Genomic DNA, 22,840 nt, shown 5'->3' on the forward strand with positions numbered 1-22,840 from the left:
ATAGATAGATAGATAGATAGATAGATAGATAGATAGATAGATAGATAGATAGATAGATAGATAGATAGATAGATAGATGTGAGTAAACTCACAAGCTCAACCTCATTTTGTAGCAGAAGGACTCCTGCTGAATCCAGAGCTGATCCGTGTTTTCTATCTCTCCCCTCGCATCTATTTCCTCCTTGCTTGCCACTACTTTACCTTCACTTGTTCAGCCTTCATTCTGAGAGGAGGAGGAGGATAATATGTGATTGGCCGGGCTGGGACTGGTAGTCCGGAGGCTGGCATTGTGAAGCTGGCGCTGATCCCCGTGCTCATGTTTACACCTTGCGGACGGGGACGAGACAAGACACCAAGGGGCCCAGCACAAACTCGGGAGTTCGGACTTTGGTGTTGGCGGTTACCTGACAGAATTACCTACCCCCGTGCTACTTTGTGTTTTGGGGTTTTTTTCTCCTCCCAGACTCTGTCGTTTAATTTGACATCTTCGTTTAGCGATGCGTCAAACTTTTCGGTGACTCTCGCAGCACCTCTGCGCTCACGGCTCCCAAAATAGTGGAGCTGGCAATGAAGTCTACCAGGAATAGTCACGATGAATCGTTTCTTTATTTGAGCAGAGCTTGACATTCGCGGACCTCTTCAAACTTTAATTACGCATGGAAATTACGCCCTTTCAACCTCTCCCAGACGTTGTCGAGCTGCTCGGTGATGGATGTGATTTGAGCCCTTTGCAGTTTGCGTCAACAGTCAGGAGTCAAGTATTTACAAAAACAGCGGTTTCTAACTCAATTACTGGAGTCGCTGGTGTGTGACTCTTCCCCGCGCAACCATTCTGGGGGTAAAGACTTTTCCGGACAAAAAGCCACTCAGTGTATTAAAAGCTCCGCAGGTTACACTGCGTGGACGATCCGGGACATTTCACGACGGCTGGACGGGAAAGATGCGCTCTGTGCGGATGCAGCGTGGCCAAGGTCTCGGTCCTCTGGTTCTTCTCCTCCTGCTTGGGGGATTTGCCGTGTCCGCTACTGGTAAGTGAAATTAAAGATCAGTTTGTACTGTAATAACTGTGACAGCGCGCTCAGCTGTGTTCACACACGCGCGCACGTACGCACACAACGTGTTTTTAAATTAGTTTAAAACAACTTAAATGAAAAAACTGAAGATTGTTTAAACTTTATGCGTTTTACTAAAAGTGTCTAACTTCAAAGTTTGCTTCAGACCCCAGCTACTGGTCTATGGGATTTTTTTAAATTTTATTTTTGTTTAATGTGTGAGCTGTGCAGGGGTCTGAGATCACCTGCTGACGAGGACTTTTTTATTCACAGCATAGCGTTCAGTCTTACAGTAGACCTGAGCTCAGAGCTCTCCTTTCTTCTTGGAGCGGAAAAATCAAACTCCCCTGGTGCGCAGGGAGTAATTAAGGTTTTGCTCCATGCCTTCTTGGCCTCTCCAAAAAGAAAAAGCAAAGCCCCGTGAAAAGTAAGACAGAACACTTGTAGTGCTTCAGGGGGAAGAGATTCCTTCTTTATTTCTTTATTCTCTTTGCAAGATATAGCGGCTAAATTTAGTGGCCCTTGTTTCAAGCCTGGGTGTGCCAGTTGTTTTTGAAATGCTAAACTTGTCCTCATAAACGATTTATACCTTTTTAATTATTATTTTATTAGACAACCTTTTGCAGAGTGAAGAGCACAGGCTTTGATTGCGGCAGAGCAGACTTTTATCAGTGGATTTCTCAGTGTTAATGCCATCAAAGACTGCAGCCAGCTTTCATGGAGATGAAATTTCTTGGCAGGCAGGACAGGTCAGTGCTGGTGAGCTGATGGGACAGGACCTGAACACCGAGGGGACACTTCACATCTCTAGTGTTAGATTAATGATTCCTTTCAGTGAAGCCGAGTGGTAGGAGATTCTGAAGGATTCCTCAGCACCCACTGTCAGATCAGATTGAAATACAAGGCAGAAATCTGAGGGTTTAGTGGATTGTGGATTAAGCTCATTTTACAGTAGGCTAAAAATAAAAAAGAACAACGCGGACAACAATGCGTGCAGATTCTGTATAGTTTTTTTTTGCTAAAAAACCTCTTCAGTGAGTAAATAAGACCCTCCCGGGAAGAACTCAGATTTTTAACTTGATGGCAACAGTAATCTTTTGGAAGATACACTGACTGTCTGCCAAGAATGTGACCATTTATTTGAATGCCAATAAGACCCCCACCCACCCTCCCACTCATACCATACCTCCCAAGGTCCTCATGTGTGTGTGTTATTCCCTGAACAGGCAGAGCAGAAAAGCAGCTTACGTTTATTAAAATTGCGGACTGTTCTGAAATCCTTGCATGAGAAATGAGAAATGTCGATATAAACAGTTGAGGACTGCAATGAGGTCCTGTTAGGGGAGCAGAACCAAGAGGAGGGGGACACCAGGGGACAATAGCACAGTGTGCCCCAGTAAAGTTTCTGTCTGGGAGAAAGGAAAGCAGGGATATATTTAGGGAAAGCATGATTGAACAGACAGATTGCATTTATCTTCTCTCCCATTGTGTTTAAACCTTACCTCTGCCGCTCCCCCCCCCCCAGATCCCTCATGTCTCTGTTTTATGCCTGTATCGTGGATGTGCTGAGCTCACATTTCTGCTGTGGTGCTCTTCTTTCTGTGTTGACATATACATTAATTACCAAGCCTGCCAGGAAAACTTGTCTGGAGTAACTAGCCTGCTGTCCAGCGCCTCTCTTGATGTGTCTTATTATTAATGATTTTAGCACAATTACAAAAAAAACCCCAACTGACATACGTGAGGTGTGTTTCGAGCACAGTTTGTGACCCAGAGATGACCAGATGTCCAGTAAGTCCACATGAAGCCACTGTGCAGACTGGGAGGTCAAGAAAGGAGAAGAGTGTGTAAGGCTAGGGAAGTAGCAAAGGGGCAGTCAAGTGTTCGGAGTTAGCAAGCGTGGCATGTCAGACACTCCCATAGAGGACGCGATGAATAGTGACACTCTCACAAAAAGTGCTGTCTCATTTGTGTTAAGTGTGGGAGTCTTCCTGTCTGGAATGACAGTGCAGTCGCTCCAAGAAGAGTCACATTCTTTGAAATTATATGTGAGCTTGTAAAGTACATTTTTTTGGTGGGGAGGGTTTGCCCTGTTTTACAAAGTGGCCAGAAAAATCCTGTAATTCTCTGACATTTCCGTTGTGAGATTTAGACACATGGAAAGAAAGGAATGTGACAACAAAGCTAACGTCAAACAAACACCAAAGTAGATTTGGCTTCAAAGACGCTCAACAGATTGAGATGTCAGATTAGATTAAAGAGTCTCTGAAACATGTAGTCATAACAAGAGTGCTGCCAGGCTGTTGCATCTGCAGAGATCTGGACAGGTGGTTGGGCACCGTGATAAATAAACAGACAGACAGCTCTCTTCGAGCCAGGCCACGGGCCAGTCGAGCTCCACGGGCGTGCGCTGCTCCCAGACCAGATCAGGCCCCATTCTGGCCCCAGGCAGTGCATTAGTTTTACGGCCGTGGGGCGGCAGGGGATCGGTTCGCCGGCCAGCCACTGGCCTCCCTGCTGTATTATTCATACGTGCAAAGTGGTCTTTGTTAATATTTAAAATGTGCTTATGATGCTCAAATTTTTTGACATCAGAGACGGCAGGGGAGAGGGAGAGAGAAGTGGGAGGAGAACGGCTGCTCCTCTCCTATTGGCGTAAGTGACCCGGATGGCTCCGGGAGGTAGTGAAGGATTTTAGGGCACCGGCAGTGCATTTATAGACTGGACGAGAGCGGTGCAGTTCGAGCAAGTGTGCCAATTGCAGCTGGGAGCTGTTGACGATGATGCGTGTGAACCAAACCGGAGAGAGGTTACGCGGGGTAATGTTGTCCATTTGAAAGCGATGAGGGGAAAAACAGAAAGGAGAAATGGAAGAGAAATGGATCTGCGAGAGGCACATTGAGACAGATTGATCTCAGGGCATGCCTTTTAAATATCCTTTATGAGAAAAGAGTGAAGACGAAAAATTCCATAGCAGTGGCATTCAAGCATCATTACACCTCTGGCACAGGCCAGACAATGAGGTGGTGGAGTGGGGGCTGACATCGGTGGAGAAGGCTGGCAGGGAAAGCAAGCAAGGAAACGCTTTGAGTTAGCAAAGCAACACAAGAAACAGCGGTTAAAAAAGAAGGATATTGTCAGGGAGGGTGGTGGAGGATTGAAAGTGGAAAGAGACACACAAATCCACTAGGGGGATGTTTTTATTAAGGCTCTTATCGATGGAGAGAGCACACAGTATTAAGAGTAGACATGTTTAATGCTTTGCCAATACTGCGCATGTTAGACCAGACCATAAATCTGCAGCAAGCAGCAAGAGTTCTGTAGGAGGGCAAAACAGCAAGGTAAATGGAGAAGGGAGCTGACTATGAAGAATGTAAAGAGAAATTAGTAGCAGGAGAAAGTTTGGAGCACAGACTGGCTGTCTTGAGACGAATATGGTTTCAAGAACAGGTCATTATTTCTGCAAATACAATGTGCTCTCAGTGTATTTCGAAGTCTGTGGTAATGACGCTTTAATCAATATTGCTGAGCCTTCACCAACTTCTTCAATCTGTGCGCTATTTAGAAAAGCTCACCAATATAGTGTAATTATCACGAGCTGAAGGTATTTAAATGTATCATGTATTGTCTTTGTGGATCCTGGTTTTGAAACGTCCTGTTTATCTCACAGCAGATGGTGCCTCCTACCTGTTTGCCTCCATATAAAAGCGCGGTGAAATACGGGAATGTTTCATTTAATTCAAACATTTGAGGTTTCAAATCTGAAAAAAAAAAATGTTTTTGAACAAGCTGCTCATTGCAAGGGCTCAGAAAATAATGAGTAAAGTTGAATTTTATTTTGTCAAAAAGTATATAAAATAGTTTGTCTCAGTATAGATGTTGGAGTGAAACAGGAGGATGGATGGATGGATGGAGAAACTGGGGGTGGATAGTTTTGGTGGCAGATGGGAGCTGAGTTGCTGTTCTGCCTGCAGGACAGGGTACCCCCTGCTCTTCCATCCTGGCCTGTGGGGGGAGATGGGTGGAGCGGACAGGGAAACAGGAAGAAAACCTCTGTGGGGTTCCATTGTGCTTTAGATGAATAGGAGTCTCCAGAAAGCCTTTTCTGCCCCTTTGTGTGGGGTAAAAGGGGACAGCAAAAGAACACACACACACACACACACACACACACTTTTATTCCCAACTTCAACAGAAGCTATAGATGCATGTAAGTGGCTTTAGAGGTGTGCGTTGTGCATGGAAAGTGTAACACACCTACTTGTTTTATTTTATTCTTTTATTATTATTTTCCCGTCAGTTGATGCACTGAGACGTGCTCACTGACTTCAAAAAAGAGAGCAACCCACCCACCCACCCACGCACTCACACCCACACACACGCACCCGTTTAATGCAACACAGACACACATCCTCTAAATGATAAAGAGGCGCCGTTTTTTGTTTTGGTATTTTTTGCGTGTCATACTGAAAGACATGCAAGGTCACTTGGGAGGAGTGAGTGAGTTAGTGGAGGAATTTTCATTTAAGATCTCAGCAGCACTCTGAGAGTCGTGACCAATAGGATCAGGATTCACGACGGGAGGTCAGTCCTGATCCAGAGAAACCCCCCCCCTCACACACACACGGTAAGAGCGGTTGCTCTGAGGTCCATAGATCAGAGGCAGAGTGAGCATTTGATTGGCTGTGCTTTTTTTCCAGGACTCTGCATGTGCTCTTAAATAGAGGTTTTTTCTTTCCAGCCCATGTAGATTCCTCCTCATCTTCTTAGCAGAGGCTGTTTTGTTTTCTAAACGCAGTTGAGCCAAGTCCACTCAGGGCTTAGACCACAGCCAATCTGTTAATGCTTGTGTTTGTGTCTGTTTGTATCAGTGTGTGTCATGTGGGCTTGGCTAACTGGAGGGAGAAAAAAAAATCTGCTTAAAGTGTGTTACTAATACACTTTCCATCCTTAGACGAAATGTGCTGCATTACAGAGGCGATGGAGTTTGTGTTAGTTTCTTAAATGAATTTGGCGTACGGATCTACATTCCTTCACACCGTCATTAATAACTGCTATCACTTGTCCCCATTTCCCCTTTCTCTTCCCTCCGTTTCTTGATAGTCTCATCAGGCGTATTTATAGGTTTATAGTCTCACATATACCAACCTCTGTCATCCATATCTCTCTCACTCCATCATTTTTTTTTCTTTTTTGTAGCCAGCTTTCTGCCAGAGTTTGGGAATTGCTCTTTAGAAGGCAGTGTGAAAAATCCCATTTCTTTGAGTGTAACGCTTATTAGGGTCCCATCTGCCCTCGAGGTACTTATGAATGTGGGGGGTGTTTGAGTTGTCGAGGGTGGGTGAAAGAGGGGAGCGAGGGGAGCTTTGTCATGCCTATGTGTAAGTGGATGTGGGTGCCACTGGGGGCTTGTGCGAAGTAGGAAGGGGCCCTTAACACTGCAGAGCACACACACCGAGCAGCTGGTGTGTCTAAAGTAAGGGGATGACACATAGACCTCCCCGGGGAGATGGGCGTATTTGAGCGTACGTGTGCATATCTCCGGATGAGAAAGGGAACGGAAATGATCCTGCGTCCTTCTGCCTGCATGGCGCTCAGCTAGGCAACAGCAGGACTCAAACTTACTTTTTTTTCTTCCTCCCTGATTTAAATCAAGGCAAATGATGCTTAATGAGTGTATTTGTGACTGTGTAGTGGGGGGGGGGGGGAGGGGAGGCTTGATGGATTTTGTGTGATTGGCTGCATGTCAGCAGTGTGCTGCTGTTATTTAACATAGCGGCTGTTGCGGAGTTAAAGCATCATGTTTGTCTCTTAAGCCCATTGCCTCTGTCAGTAATGAGGCTGTGATTGGCTTCCTAACCGCAGGTCAACAGGGGTGCACCCAGACATCCATTGTGCTTTCCCTTTACCTCCTTCTTGTCTTTTCTTTGCCCGTCTCTTCATTTCTCTTCTTCACTTCTCTCTTCTATCTCAGATTTTTCTTCTCCGTCCATTTCTTTGCTATCCTCTCCTTCCTTGCGTTGGATCTTTCGAGTCCATGTTAAAGGGAAAGGTCTGCCATGCAAAATCTATCTTCAACCCTCAAAGATATGCAGGCGCACACAAACAGCCACAGTAGCTGCAGTAATCCCTGTTTCTGCTTTGACACTCTTGGATTGCAACCATAGCAAAGAGAAGAGTGAAAGAATGAGATCTGGCCTCATCCACCCTTTAATTCCTCCACATGTCTCCAGCTCCAGGACTTAATTCTTACTTCTCCTCTAGAGGCTTTGACTGAGAGCCTCCAATACACAGTAAAGATTCTGTTCTCGCCTTGGATGCAGGTCTTAATCAAGCACTGACAGGCACATCTTGGCTCGGTTTGTGTGTCTGGCGTGGGTGTGCGTATGTGCGAAAGGGTGCACAGACGATGGGAAAGCGACTGTATTACTTAGGTATTACTCCCTTTTCTGCATGGATCACAGTGGGGTCACACTCCTCGGTTTCAATCAGCGCACAGCTCGTGCACAGACTCATCTCTCTTGTTCTGGCAGCCGTTCTGATTGCACAGGAGGAAACCTGGTTTATTCTCCCGATGCGTTCACCGCGCCAGGTGTTATGCGACGCATGCTACAAAACGCTACCAGGCATAAGCCGGCGAAGAGTTAGGAATCGTTTTAAACGGGTGCCATGTGCGAAGTGGAGGGACGGGCGCTGATCTAATGTGGCAGATGTACATGCATGTAATTAAGGTTAGATTTAAGTATATGGGCTCACACTTGCATCAAGTGTGTCAGCGGGTGTGTGTTTCAAGCCTCTTACCTGCTGTTGACCAGATGGGCTCAACAGTCAACCTCGTGCTCACCTCTCCCCGCAACTCCACTCAGATTAGGTGGTGAGCTCGGCTATGCCGCATAGGCTTTATAATCTACATACGAGCCCCTTCCCTTTCCCCGCGACACACAATCCTACACACACACATATAGAGCACAAACCTCATAATTCACGTGGGATATTTAGGATGATGATGTGCTGTTTGCGTGTGGGTCTGTGTTGCTGGCTGGTTGAGCAGTGCCCATGGCTCTCTGTTTATGGGGATAATGAAAGCAGATGGACAGCCATGCTGACTGGTGAGGGTTCATTAACTCTGGGTGTCTCTGTTCTGACTCCGCTGCTCGGCTTCACTTGCCTCAAATCCTCTCAGCAACAAGACCTGGTGTGTGCGTGTGTGTGTGTTTCTGTTGCTGCGTGCCCATAAGTACAGCAGGTAGGGAAAGCTCCTCACACAAGCAAAGGAAAGCTATATAGATGTTTATCGATCGGGGATAGATGTGAGCTTGAAGTTTCTGTTTGATTGGTTCATGTGGCAGTGGTGCAGTGGCGGACACTTTTTTTTCAGTTTTTTGTTGTTGTCTGACGCTATTCTTTTAAACTGCTTCTGCTTCTATAGGTAATTTTTTATTGAATCTTACCTTGTGCTGCCTCATGTTAAAGGAACATTTTTAAGCAGCTGGAGGGACATGATTCATATCGTGCAGAGTGAGGAGTTGTGATTTAGCATGATGCAGTATTGTCAGCAGAGGACCATTTCTATGGCGTTTCTCTGCTCTGCTGGGAGAGATGAATAGGTATAGTTATAGTGGATCATTAAACACTGAGCAGTGTCTCTCTGTGTCTATAGCTTCAACCTTCACGCTGCAGCCAGCTCCTGGTCTTCACTTGTGCAGCTTAATGAAAGAAGCGTGGCTCATGTAGGGAAAGACAGACATACCTGTGGCGAATCAGACAGACAGACGGACGGGCAGATCCATGGACAGATGGGTTGTTTGGTGCACCTCACAGTCCTCGGTGCCATTAGACAGACAGAATGATGGAGAGAGATAGAGATTGCGACCATGAGGGGGAAAAAAAATAAACATAATTTTGAAAATCGTCACTCCAAAGTTTCAGACCCAAGGGGCTGTCTTTAAATCACTTGTGTTGTCATATTCAGGAAACAATGGCTTAAAAAAGCAGTAAATTCCCAGGAAGCTAGCTGTGTTATTCCTTGGATTTTTGTTTGATAAATGAATTACAGGAGAGAGAAAAAAAACAGTTGCTAGGATTTTAGGAAATGCACAAGCTGTGCATGCAGTGTTCCTGAAAACCAGATAGCATGATTCATGTCTGTGCAAAAGTGTAAAGATAAAGACAGCAGCTGGTTAGCATAGCTTAGCACAAGAAACGAGCACAATTTCCTGTCATAACATCACAACATGGCATTATGATGTTCAGATTGTTGGATTAGACATGTTAAATATGAGCTTTTGAGTTGCAGTTTACCATTTTTACTGTTGCGATATCATTTTTACTTATTTATTTTTGAATAAAAGTAACCATATATGGAAAAAGCCACATATGGCTACTTCTGCACGGACTAGGTTGTGCTCCACAGGCAGAGATACTTGCTAGCTAGAATTTCATTGACCAAAAGCACCAACCACAACCGCAAACACGACCATGAGATATGTTTCAGTGATGGACAGGATTAGAAATGAGTACATCAGAGGGACAGCTCATGTTGACCGGTTTGAAGAGACACAGTTAGAGAGGCGAGGCTGAGATGGTTTGGACATGTTCAGAGGAGGAGGATAGTGGATACGCTGGACAAAGGATGTTGACTATAGAGCTGTGGGGCAAGTGAAAAAGAGGAAGAACACAGAGAAGATTCATGGATGTAGTGAAGGAAGACATGCAGAGGGTTGGTGTGACAGAGGAGGATGCTAGTGATCGTCCATCAGCAGCTGAGCAGCTAAAAGTAAAAAAAGAAGATCTGGTTTAGTGACTTAAATTGGTTGAAGTGATGGCTTTCAGGCAGCTACACTCTACCGCTTGTCTCTCAAAATAACCATTGCCCTGAATCATAAGAAACTTTAAGCCTTAATAGAATTTAAAAGGGGAACATTAGCTTTAGAAAGCAAAATCCATTTTTTGTACCAATCTCTAAGCTTGCTATGCCCAGAAATGTAAGTCTGATCTGCAAACCAGCTAAGAAGGTAGTTCATGGGGAAAGTGCTTTTAGATAAATAGTGCAAGGTGGAAAAATAATCCCTTTATGTTAAGAAAGTAACTATATTCCAATTTCAGCCAAAGTTAAGCTAGTCACATTTTGTATAGAGATGGTAATTGTGACATTTATTCCCTCTCTAAGGCAGACAAAGAAGTTGAAGATGACGTTTAATTACATGGCCATTTTGAAGGCTTTCAGCTCATCAGTCACATTTTGAATAAACACAAATTCCTGAAGCAGGATCGATAGGAGGACGGCAAAACTGATAACAGACAACACTGCTTTGAACGATGATGAATGTCTTCTTGTTTGCTGATCGACTGATGGCGGCAAACAGCACAAATATCGACTCATTCCGATGGCCGGTTGATAAATCAGTAAATTCCCACTTTCGGTTTCCGTTTAAATGTTTATAACTTTAATATATTGCGTGTATTCTGTTACTCTCCAACTCTGCCAGTGTGTTCCTTTTTGTAGAGAAAATAGTGACTCCAGCGGAAGAATATCAGAGTTTTACAGTGAAACAGTGACAGATTGAAACTTAAGTGCTGCTCTTAAGTCCTTTTGTGATGAGATGACGGAGTCTTTTTCTTAGATTTGGGTTAGGAGACTTTGAACGGCAAAAGGAAGTAGAACATTTATGTGTGCATGTCAATGTCCACCCACGTCTGTGTGTGTGTGCACTAGGTCTTGTGAGTGTATGTGTGTGTGCACGCTGACATGCTGTCGCTCATGGCGTCTATCTTTATGCTCTTGTGAGTGTGAGTTTGTGAGTGACAGTTATACGCTGGTGTGGAGTGTGTAAATCTCCTTCCCTCCAAAGCTCTCAGCAGTGGGCCTTACATTAGCACAACAATTTACACATCTGTCCCGAGGCAAAGAACAGGCAACTCTAAAAATAATGAAAGCCTCACTCAAAGGGAGACTGTATGGGTGTGTGTGCGTGAGAGAGCGAGAGAGAGGGGGGAACTCAGGAGAGGTAGGAGAGACTCTGTAAACAAGAGACAGAGGAGGTTTATTAAAACCCCACCACCACTCACCATCCTTTTGTCCTTCTATTCTCTGTATCCCTCACCTCCTCTCCCCCTCTTTCAGTTAGAGGAGCGATTACATGCCTCTGTCTCTCTTGCCTTTCATCTCTCTCTGTGAAGAGGAGAGGAATGAAGGTCTTCTGTGGCGTGTAATTACACAGAGACATCCTGGATGAGGGCGTCTGTCTCCACAAGCAAAAAAAAAGCACCCCCCCTTCTCCCTTTAAATACCTCTTGATAAGGGGAGATCTAAAAAGAAACATTTAACTGCCTTTGATCCACCGCAGGGCTCTTGTCTTTACCTGCCACTTATGGAGGCTTAATAAGTACTACCACAAGTCTATTTATTTCATTAGAAGCCCTGACACCAAACATGCATGGCTCCGCTCCAGTACCGTGGGAATGAAATACACAGCTCCTCCATTCATTTTAAGCACAGAGTCATAATCATGACACATTTACAGTCCAGTGTTCCAGTCTTACCCATGAGTCATATTGTTGAATGATTATGAAAGGGTGGATTTTTATGGGCTTACATTGGTATTGGCCCAACCTCTAATTGGCCCAATGCACATTTGCATTCTGGGAAGGTAATAATGGGGCTCTTTGGAGGCACTTAAAATGAGAAAGTCACTGCACTTTGACTTAATTCTGCTCGCAGAAGTGCTGATGCCTCCAGATGGCTTTTTTTACTGAGTGTGATATGGCCATTTTGCCTGCATGATCATATACTTTGTCAGTATTTTGGGAAACCGTTAAGTTGCTTGTAATGCAACTAGTCTCTTGTTATCCATTTTTGCATCATGCTGGGGAGTTTTTTTTTGTTTTTTATCGCTTTTTGTAATATACCTGCAACAGGAGTAAATACAAATAAAACCAGCTAATTTGACAGGAAATGATGGAAATAGAAAATAGCCCAAGTATTAAATCTAGTAGGTGTTTTTCATATTGAATTTGAGCTTTTTTCCCATTTTCTTTAGAGCCTAATCTGTGTTCTGTTCAGTATGTTGATTGTTGTGTTGAATAGCCACACAGAGGTGATACTGTGGTTCTACTGAGGTCACTGTTTGAGAGCTGAGGTTGGCCTGAATGTGTTTAACGTGTCTTTTTTTCAACTTGTGTGAATCCGCCTCCATTCACGGGGAGTTAATTCTTTCTGTGAACTCACTGGGAGATAAAGTGAGCGTTCTTCTGCAGCTCAAACAGATCTGACGTCAGACAATAGGCCGGGGACCTTCGACTGCACCTAGCTAGAGCTGCTCAATAGGCCTGAAGTGGTGTGGCCATGCAGCTGCCGGACAATAGCCTGCTCAGCAGAAAGGCAGTCAGTGCCCTCGAGGCGTGGCCCAGCCCTGTCTGCTCTGATCTCTGAACTCTCTCCACACAGAATCAGTGCAGGAAGAGCCACGACAGCAACCTGCTGCGAACTGAGCAACTCAGCCATAGTTCGGAGCTGTAAACGCAGTTATGCACGAGCATCAAAGGAAGTTTAGCAAAACCTGACCACAGTTAAGATACTCCTACTGAAACCTTTAAATGTTACCAGTTAGCAACAGTTATATTAAGTTTGTTCACTACAAATGAAAGATTTTACAGGTGCTTAGATACAGGAACTGGAATTTCTTAGCCGGAAGTGGTAATTCATCATTGTTGTTAGGCACCCACCACATTTCTAGAAATGTCAAACTGTTCCTTAATTTTTACTTGAGCTAACCTTCCTGGAAGACCTGCATCCTCTTATAGCTGCATAATATCTGCTGTTTGAGCTTAAACGTGGCCCCACTAATTCTTTTGCCCCGTGTTATTATTCCCTGTCAATCCCTGCTCCTTTTCCCCGTCTTTTTTTTTCTTTTTTCATTTTAATGACTGGCAATGGTCATATATTTTAATAAAGTCTTGAAATGCACTTCCTCACTTTTTGTCATCTCGCCCGAAAAAGGGTCAGCAATCCACAACGCTGAAGGAATCAGCCTGTGTTTGAGCAGTCAATGGGAAGCAGTTCATCGTACTTTAATAAAAAGCAACTCCCTGAGCCTTAAACACACTCTGGTTTCCCAAAATAAACACCATCATCACTCTCACACCCAAAATCAAACACAACCAAACACAAATCCCACCATCAGGAATAAAACCATCCACACACAGGCGATGCAGCTCCCCTCCCGGCATTTGATCACAAGCAGCCTCCCCTCCTCCCCTCTTGTGTTTATTCTGGGGATTATTTTGACCTAATCTCTTTAGAGCATAATTCAGATTAGATTTTGTGTTATTATTATTGCTATGTCCATTCCCCACAGTCCTGCTGGGATTTCCTGACTGCCGTAGTGCTCCTGTGCTGGTAAAATTGATTAAAACTGCTGACCACTGCCCTAGATAGCGAAGGCTCTGGATAAAAATATAAGCAAACACAGACGATACAGAAGAGCATTTTCTTAAAACATGCACTCTTTAATATAACTGTTGGAGTCGGCACAATGCACAGTGGTGGCCAGTGCTGAAGTCCTACATTCTGCATTCATCCTGGGCTAGAAAAGCAAGCTCTTGAGGTTATTCACACTGAAACACAGCCATAAAGAGAGCAAACAAAAAAAACCTGAATTCTCTGCTAATTACCTAAAGCAAGGCTGCGATCGTTCAGTCAAAGCTGCGGCTCCATCTGTATTTGTGCTGCCATACTGGCCTGAAAGTTGCTCAACAATTTGATATTCCGATGCCATGTTTAGTCTCCATTTTTAAGACAGTGTTTAAACGCCATCTGCCTTTTACCTCATTCTTTGAGCTCAGTACTCTTAACCAGAGAACCCTTGAATAAATGACAGCGCATGCATAAAATCACAGTGAGTACAGATGATCAAAATACAGGCTTCATTATGCTTGCAGCACGGAGGATCTCATTTTCATTGCTCTTAAAATATTGCATTCAGTTGCAACAATTATGTCAATTTATTTAGTCGTTGTGGCAAATGAACCAATTGACAGTGAATCATGACATAAAGCCTGCTTCTTTTGTGTGTAACAATTTTGCATCCAGTGTGATTGTTTTGCATCCAAGCCCATTAGAGGGAAGGAAAAAAGGTTTAAATAACCGTTGCAAAAGAAATAATAGACAAATAGTGTGATCTAGCAATAGGAATCCCCTTGCCTTATCGTTCACACTGTGTCATCCAATTCCACAAATACACACCCTGCACATTTTACATCCGCCCACCACCCCACCAGTCTTTTTCCTGCTTGAATTTCTCAATTAAGATGAATTATAAAATTTCACATGGGAATCAGGACTTACAGCACTTATTGCGATGCTACCCAGAGGCGCTCTGTCAATGGCTTAGAGAAGCTTAGTGCTGTGGGTATTTGAGTCTGTGTCTCACAGCCCTCAGACTCTTAATGGACCACACAACATGCAACTTTGACTCTGCATAAGAAAGCGAAGTGAAGGGGTGGATGGGGAGGAGGGGCGGAGAGGAGAGCAAGGTGGAATTTATTGCTCATATGTGAAGGTGAAGAAGATGAAGGAAGTGAGGCAGTGGTGGCATGGGGGCTATGTTTGTGCTAGCTGTGGGGGACTTTGAAGATAGACTGGGCTGCAGTGTACATTTCATTACTCGTTCTCCTCTAGAGGCCCAGGTGTGTGTCACAGCTCCTTTTGTGGGCAGCAGAGCACTAGATGATTAGATGAGCTGCACCTCAGTAAATGGATGCTATTGATCTCCACACCTTGTTATATGGAGCACCTCAGAGCATGATAAGTCTAAGACAAGACGGCATGATGAATCTCACGCTGTCCAAAATTGCCTCTTCTGCTCAGCTTACTTTCTCTGTTTCATCTTCACACTCCTTAAGTACACATCCCATCCACTTTGCTGCTTCCCTGTGTCTTTCTGTCCCTCTTTCCTCCCTTTTTTATTTGCTCCGCTGATTGCTTTCAGTGTCTCCACAGCCATTAAAATGATTGGAGACTGTGTAATGTATATTAATGTGCTTGTACTTTTAGAGTAGTTTAGCTGTGCGCTATAATATTTCATGGGGAGAAAACAGAGTAGCGAGGCTTTGTGCTGGGGTAATTAAATGGAGATTGTGATCTGCTGCTTTTCTATATGCGTATGCAGATAAAACGTGAGTGCCGAAACCTGAGATTTGCCTGTCACGTATGCATCAAAAAGGTGAGAGGTCAAGGGGCCATGAGGAGGTGTGTCGAGAGACTTTGCAGGTTACACAGGTTTTTCTCAGTGTAGTGTGACATCGTAGTGAAGCACCACTGTAATAACAGTTGAATATTGATCAGTGCAGCCTGGCATAAAGAGTTAGCGGGAAGCTGTGACCTTTGACCTACAGATTAGCACCAATAATTTGCAGGGTTGGCGCATTACGAGGACAGGGCCAGAGCGAACAAGCATAACAGAAAAGACAAAACACCGCCATTATTATTGAATTTCATTAACTAGCCGCCAAATGCTGCGGAGTTAATAAAGCTATGGTGTCGGGCTTAACTTCTGCTTCACGCACATTTGCAGAGCAGCTGCGCGCACTGCGTCTCATTTCATTCCCATCACTCATTCGCTGTTTGTGTGTTTCTGGTTTGATGCTAGCTTGTTAACTATCAGCCCGAGCCTTATTGTGCCGCATATAATGCAATTCATAATACCAGACAGAATAAACTATAGCTCACAGTGCATTTCTGTAGTCTGCTCAGGCGGGCTCATGCTCTCACCTGCACTTCAGCACATGCTCTATATGAATAGCACACACACACACTATAAGCTGTTTCTTTGTTGTTGTGAAAAATAGAACCTCTGAAGTCATTCATGCTGAAAAGATTGTAAATTGTGGGAAAAATATAAACACCTTTATGTTTGCAGACTGCCATTGTGCTTCACAAATGACCCATCTGACCGCAACCATATGAGGGTTAAGCTGTTCTATTCTTACAGTTTCCAATGTAGTGTGGTCATTCAAGAGCTACACTTTGTTCCCCTTTTTTTGCTCTGTGGGCAAGAAGTCTTACAAAGGCTCACAGAAATGAGAAAGTTTAGGGCTGATGATGTTTTAACCCCTGCATACTTCGAGAATACAATAACTCAAACGGTCCGTCCAGCCGCCAAAAATCAGTGCTGATTTAAAGAGAAAGGATCGCACGGCTGCTTATAAGACACGTGGAATTACTCATAGTGATAAACTTAAAAATAATGATCTTATTCTTCTCAGTTCGGCAGAGCATTTAGCTCGAGTGCTTACTTACCTGTTCTGGTTGACACCTGTTTCCTGGTGCAACAGATTGCTGTTTTCCCACAAGAAAAAAGTGCTATAAAATCAGCTGTGAGAGTGAAAGCAGAGTGATCTGCCTTCATCAAGTGATTACAATCAGCGCTAATGCTGCAACTTTCGCTGGCCATTTAAAAAGTGTTGAGTTTATGGCTTTCGGCTTGTTACAAACGACAAAAAAGGGGAGGGAAAAAAATCAGCTGAAGCATTTCTGTTGTTTGAATCTATTTTTGTGTAAACGTGCTACGTGACAGTGTAGATGGGTTTTCCTGCAGAAACAGCTTTATTTGCTAATATATAAATGTAGTGGAGCATAACTGAAAGTGTCTGATGTCGTTATGTGTTGAGCTGAAGGATGCACAGATATTTCTACTATCTGTGATACATTTATTTAAGTTTTTAATGGCATATCTTTGCGTAGCCTCAATGTTTTTTAAGCTCTGATATCTCAGAATGATCCAGACTTGCTATTGTGTACATGAATGAAACCCCCCCCCAAAAAAAGAGCTACATTTCACACAGCCCTCTGTGTGCTGGATATGCAATCCTGTTTAACCTGTTTTTATGTGACACCAGTTTCAGCTAATTGCCCTAGCTGTCATACTTTTTCTCTGTCGGTATTGCGAGTCATAGTCATGCATAGTGGCTTACTCGGTTTTCTTCCACCTCATTAAGATACAAGCGTTAGATACCTTTCTCTGGTACTTTCACCTAGTTTTGTCTTTGTACCTTCTCTCTCCGTGAGCTCATTTATCTAGTCTATAAGCAGGGTCTTTGTTTGGCTTTTCATCCTTAAGTAATCAATACTGGCCCTATGAATCCAGGTCATCTTGCTCCTGTGGCTTGTCTGTCCTTCCTGCTCACACCCTCCTCTGTCTTTATCAATCTCTGTCTCTTACTCCCTCTTTTCCTCTCAACAGTCTTTCTCCATTTTTCTGTTCCTCTCTTATTTTTTCTTGGTATTCATCCATTCATATGTCTTTTTACTCCCGCTCTTCACCTCCTGAAAAATTACTTTGCCCATCTGGACGGAGCTCTGCTCGGCCGTTACGCTATTAGTCCTTGTGCGGCAGTGATTAAAAATAGATCGGCGCACCAAGTCAGAATTCGTAGAGACTTTTCTACCTCTCCGATCTCCTCGTGTTCTCCCCTCCACTCACATGAAACTGTATTAGCTAGAAATGGATATACGATTGAAAGCGAAAAGTTAGCAACAAAATGTTCCAGTCTTATCCGTTTTGTTTTCTGCCCAGAGTCTTTGTGCGTAAGTGCGTATTTGTATTTGTCAGCAGCAGTGAGTGTTTGTCAGTGAGTCTGTGTACTGCCTGCAGACCTCTTCGCTGGGTGCTGTCTCATGTCGAGCTGTGTGTTTGAGAGGCTTGTCGAGGTAAAGCTCCTGTCAACGCCTGGCCGGAGGGAGTGTACTGATGAAAGGCCTCTTCATCATCCTAATGGGATACACAAACCTCTTAACCAGCACTGCTGCCTTGGCTTCGTCTGGGTGAAACCAAGAGAGACACAGAGAGCGCGCGAGAGGGGGAAGAGAGAGCACTAAGTGACTAGCTGGACCGCACGCACCGAGGACCACACTGAAAACATACACAAGTGCACAGGTCAGAAAAATGCACAGTGCAAACAAAACAATGTTGCTGGGAGTCAGTTGCAGAGGAAGAGTCGTGACTCTGCGCGGCCTTGGGATTGTGAGAGTTTCAGTAGGCCAGGGCCATTAGGATCTGGGACAGAGAGTTAATGCCCTGCTGTTCACTAGAACTATGACAACATGTCCCCTGTCCACTGGCACGGACCCAGGGTAAGGGGACTAGGAACAGGCATGTGTAATATTATACTTTAATCGTGTCATTGCCTTTAACTTTGAGCCGAATTTGAGTTTGAAATTTAAAAAGACAAAGACAAAATTGGAACACCTGGACAAACAGACAAACATCTCAAGAACATCATCTTAGAGCGGTCCATTTTCAGTATCCTCCCCAAATCTATACATGTTCACACCTGAAAGCGGCTCAATAAAACACAATCTGATTTGTTGACAGCTGAGCAGCTCCATTTCAGCAATGGGAGGTTATGGGCCTTGAGAGAGTGAGGTAAGCCCTGCTGTTTTATATTAGCCTCCCACACTTCTCTTGTATGTTCAGGTACTAAAGCATATTCTTAAAACTTTAGACCATCACTGTCCCAGTCATTTTCAGGGGACAGCAGTACTAGTGTTTCAGGTTACTCCCCTTCTTTGCTCCACACCTAAATATTGGATTGTTTTTTGAAAATTGCATACTGCACAGAGGTTGGATCATCTATGAATGTTTCCTCTGTGCAACAACAAAGGATTCATTAAATCAATTATCATGAAATACTCCACTTACATATGACTCCCGGTGGCACACCTAGAGCCCTTTTTCACTTTGAGAGAGATGTTTCAACAACTATCGAAAAGATCTGTTCTAATGCTGAAAAACTAAAGGTATGAAATAGATATTATTGCCTACATTAAAAAATCTATGTGTTAAATTTATCACTGTAGGTACTTATTGGCATTTACCTCTAAAGAGCAACTTGTGAAGCCTGTGAGTACATGTAATACTAAAGTATTACACAGTCAAGATGGCAAATTAAGATACAAATACATATCGATTTCTTTAGCGAGTTGCTCACCAAACTATGAGAAATTTAACACTAATGACTAAAAAAAGGATCTGCCACTGTTAGCTAGCTAGCTAGCAAGTATGGTAACCACTGAGGGGGGGAAGCGAACACATGGAGGGTCTGTCACAATAAGCGCTGCTTCAAACCAATTAGCTTGAAGTGGAAGTGGGTTATAAAGGTCTCCCAACATCAAGTTTGCACCTGTGCAGGATTACTGCCACGAATCTGCAGCACCTTTTTCTTGCTGATCTCTTTTTATAAACAAAACTAGCAAAAAGAAAAGAGTGAGAGACTGTTATAAGTACACCATCAAGGTGTACTTCATGCAGCCACACTTATTCACTCATGCACTAAAAAATAATGAATAGTCAAAGTATCTAATTTGAGACATAGCAAGTATTGTAAAGTGTTGTAAATTGAGAACGCACTGTACACAGCTCATTATCACAGTCAATTTAGTTTTTCTTTTCTGAACTTCAAGAAAAAGTCAGAAAAAAGCTTTTTGCTGACTTTTTGACTTCCACGTGAGTCGGGGTTTGTGGGATTATGCGACTTTGCTTGCCCGCTTGGTTTGACCCAGGCCAGGAGTAGGACACACAGTCAGGGTGTGGATCAAAGCACTTGGCCGCTTCAGGGGGGCAACAGAAGGAGGAGGGACGGACAGAAGAAGGAGAAGCCGCGGAAATCGGGCCTGAGTCTCTCGTCATTATTGTCACAGTGTCACACACTCTGGCCACTCAGTGTCACCATCAGTCTGCGCTGGCCCTGGGCGTCTGGCGGGTGACACTCTGCCTCTTCTTCAATCCGTCCGTCTTTCCCTATTTCAGCTTTTCATCACATGCACAAGCAAGTTTTCTCTCTCATTCACAGCCGCCTACTTTATTTGTCTATGCCAAAGGGATTTTTGTCATCCTCTCCCCATCGCTGCTCTCTATCACCGCCATCCCTGCCAGTCCAGTCATACAGTACAGGTCCTGGCTCGAGGCTGCGCGATGCCCTCTTTTTCGCTCCATCCCAGTCCCCACCCAGTCTTTGGGTCAAGGACGCGTGTGCAGCTGCAAAGAAGAGCAGAGACAAAAAAACTTTGACATCAGGCAGCAACCACAGCCTCATGAATGATTGATGTGCGAATGCTGACTCATCACAGTTGGGAAAGAACCAATATTTTGACCTGAAACATAACAAGATTTAGATTCGTGGAGGAGAGCAGAGACGCGTGCGCACAGGCTGCCCAGGATGCACCAATGTTCCGTTTTCCCTTCGCTGCGATGCAGAGTTATCAGTTCTCACTGTTTCACAATCTGTTAGCAGCAGAGATTGCCAGATATAGAAAAGTTGGCCTGGCCAAAAGTGATAGTCTGTGAGATGCTTCTGCTTTAGTTCTTACTTTTATGTGTGCTGGTGCTGCACTGCGCTGAGATTGCCCGGCAGTCAAATGGTATGGTGTGTTTTTCCCTTCCTATCTTGACCTGCACATTTCCTTGTGAAGTCTGGCTTCCTCTGGGCTTACAATTTTTCTTGCTTGCTTGTTGGGTTTAAAGAAAAAAAAAACTAAAAGTAGCACAATAACTACAGTAGAAATACAAAATAGACATGTGTGTCTGTTTCTTTTTTTTAAGTTAACAAATATGCAGAGGAAATATACCTTTAGTTGAGCAAAGAAAATAGTTCCTCTAGTTTTTTTGTCGTCTGGCCTGATTTGAGGGACTGGGTCAGAGTTAAGGTGGGCAGGGAAATGTATCTTGAGAGAATGATGAAGCGGGGCATAAAGGGAATTAAGGGAAAAGATCAAAAGGATAAAACAACCATTAGCTTCACGCGCTAGACTACTTTTGCTTGCAAGACCCTGACATTCTGCAGAGTGAGGAGATTGAATCTCATCTCTTAACTCCTGCCTCTCCATCTGTCCTCTTCTGCTATCACCGCATCACCTCTCATCATCTGTATTCTCCAGCACTGATTTTCTGCCTATTAGTGCCCCACTCCTTACTACGCCTCACCTACTTCCTGGTCTCCCCGTGTAATCTGTGTTTTTCACTTTAACATCTAGTCTAAGCCAAGCTTGTTTTTCAATCGTGTTATCCAAGCTCTTCATTTAAACAGCAATTTGATCCCTAAGTTCGTTTTCTGTGTGCGTTTTGGGAGCGGAGGCCTATTTTCGTCACCTCGAATATACATTGAACGCTACTTTTCAGAATTTCATTGGCAACTTTACAAAGCTGCCTCTCACGAGCTTACACACAGGCGATCCTACAGCATGCTGCTTGTTGTGCACTGCGCATCTAGGGATTTCTCTGATGCAAGGGGACGCAATGAAGGAACAGAGTGACGCCAACCCTGCCGGTGTTTGTGTGGAGTATAATCAGGCTTCTACTTTTTAGGTGCTGCTGTTGGGTTTTTGGTTTTTGTTTGTCCATGTGTCGCCACCTCTGTCACACTCCCTTTGCAAGTAGTTATTTGCGCGCAAAGATGTCTGTCGGGCGCTGTACACGCTGAGGATATCGGCATCTTCTTGTGTCTTCTTATAGACCATCTAAAAACCTCTTTTTTCAGGCCGTGAAGGGTCATCGGCGTGACCCGTTGATTTGCTGTCAATCCGGCTCATCTCCTCATCTGTTCATTAGCATGACAGAGGAGCTCTCCTGCCAAAGCAGTTAGTCACAAGAATCAGCCCCTGTCACAACACATTACAACAGCAGGCTTCTCTAATAGCGCTGGCAGTCGTGGCAACCATAGCCAATGCTCAGTGCATGTACACACCCTTGCACACACACTCACACCAATCAAGAGTTGCTCTCGATCTGCACCCAGGGAGTGTTTCTGTATCTCTCTCCATCATTTTCTACCTCGCTCTTTCCATCCACATATTCTCCTTCCTTCCTTCCTTCCTTCCTTCCTTCCTTCCTTCCTTCCTTCCTTCCTTCCTTCCTTCCTTCCTTCCTTCCTTCCTTCCTTTCTTCCTTTCCCTGATGCTTGGCTACCCATTTACAGCCTGCCATTAATCTCCCTCTTTCTCCCCTCCTCCTCCTCGCCCTTTCCCTCCATCATTGCCATACATTAGCGAGGTTACCTGTGCTTACCATCCATCTCTCCCATTTTCTCGTCCTTTTCCTAAGTTCTCTCCCTCACTGGCTCTATTTCTGTCACCCTTCTTTCTGCTCCGTGTCTTCATAATGCTCCAAGAGATAGGGACTTTTCATTTTTAATCCATCCATCTTTCCCCTGTGATGTTTTAGTTTACTCTCACTCTCTTCCCACAACTCGATAAGCCCCCTAACACTCTCCTCTCCCTTCATTATCACCTGCTCGGAGTGTCTGGTGTGATTTGTACAGGAAGTTTGATCCGTCCGTCTTTCTCCCTCTCCGGGGAGTTGAGTTGTCATATCAAATAATAAAAGAACCGCATATGTTTTGACGTAATTTGCCGACTCGTCTCACAATCGCAGGTCCCACTTCTTGACGTAGCGCATGGTAACGTGGCAGGACCCTAAGACAAAATCAGAAACATGAGCTGAATTTAAAATTTTCAAACAGAGCACAAATTTTAAAGTGCACAAATTGTAAAAGATGGCCATTCTGATCATTTACTTGAGGCCAAATGAAAGAGCAGCGAGGACCCAGAATGCAGCTCTGTGCACCAATTCTGGTGAAGGACGTGTAATTTGATTGTGTGTGTGTCTCCAGTCTTGCCGTAATCTCTGAGTGGGGTGGATTTACTGGTTTTGGTGAGGTTTGTGTATGCGTGAGGTCAGGTGCTTATCTCCACCTGTGTGTGTGTGTGTGTGTGTGTGTGTGTGTGTGTGTGTGTGTGT

At 44.2% G+C, this 22,840-nt stretch overlaps 1 protein-coding gene across 3 annotated transcripts in view; it reads left to right on the plus strand.

Moving 5' to 3' along the window:
* Positions 1-189: 189 nt before the first annotated feature.
* unc5b (unc-5 netrin receptor B) overlaps positions 190-22,840 on the plus strand; it is a 52,981-nt gene continuing 30,330 nt past the window's right edge. For all 3 annotated transcript variants that reach the window (XM_005737036.1, XM_005737037.1, XM_005737038.1), the window contains exon 1: positions 190-1,028. In XM_005737036.1, coding sequence (XP_005737093.1) covers positions 941-1,028 — 88 coding nt within the window. In that variant the 5' untranslated portion in view covers positions 190-940. The remainder of the gene's footprint in view (positions 1,029-22,840) is intronic.

The sequence above is a fragment of the Pundamilia nyererei genome, unplaced genomic scaffold (assembly GCF_000239375.1).
Source record: "Pundamilia nyererei isolate P.nyererei 1_Seehausen unplaced genomic scaffold, PunNye1.0 scaffold00073, whole genome shotgun sequence".
Classification (NCBI taxonomy): domain Eukaryota; kingdom Metazoa; phylum Chordata; class Actinopteri; order Cichliformes; family Cichlidae; genus Pundamilia; species Pundamilia nyererei.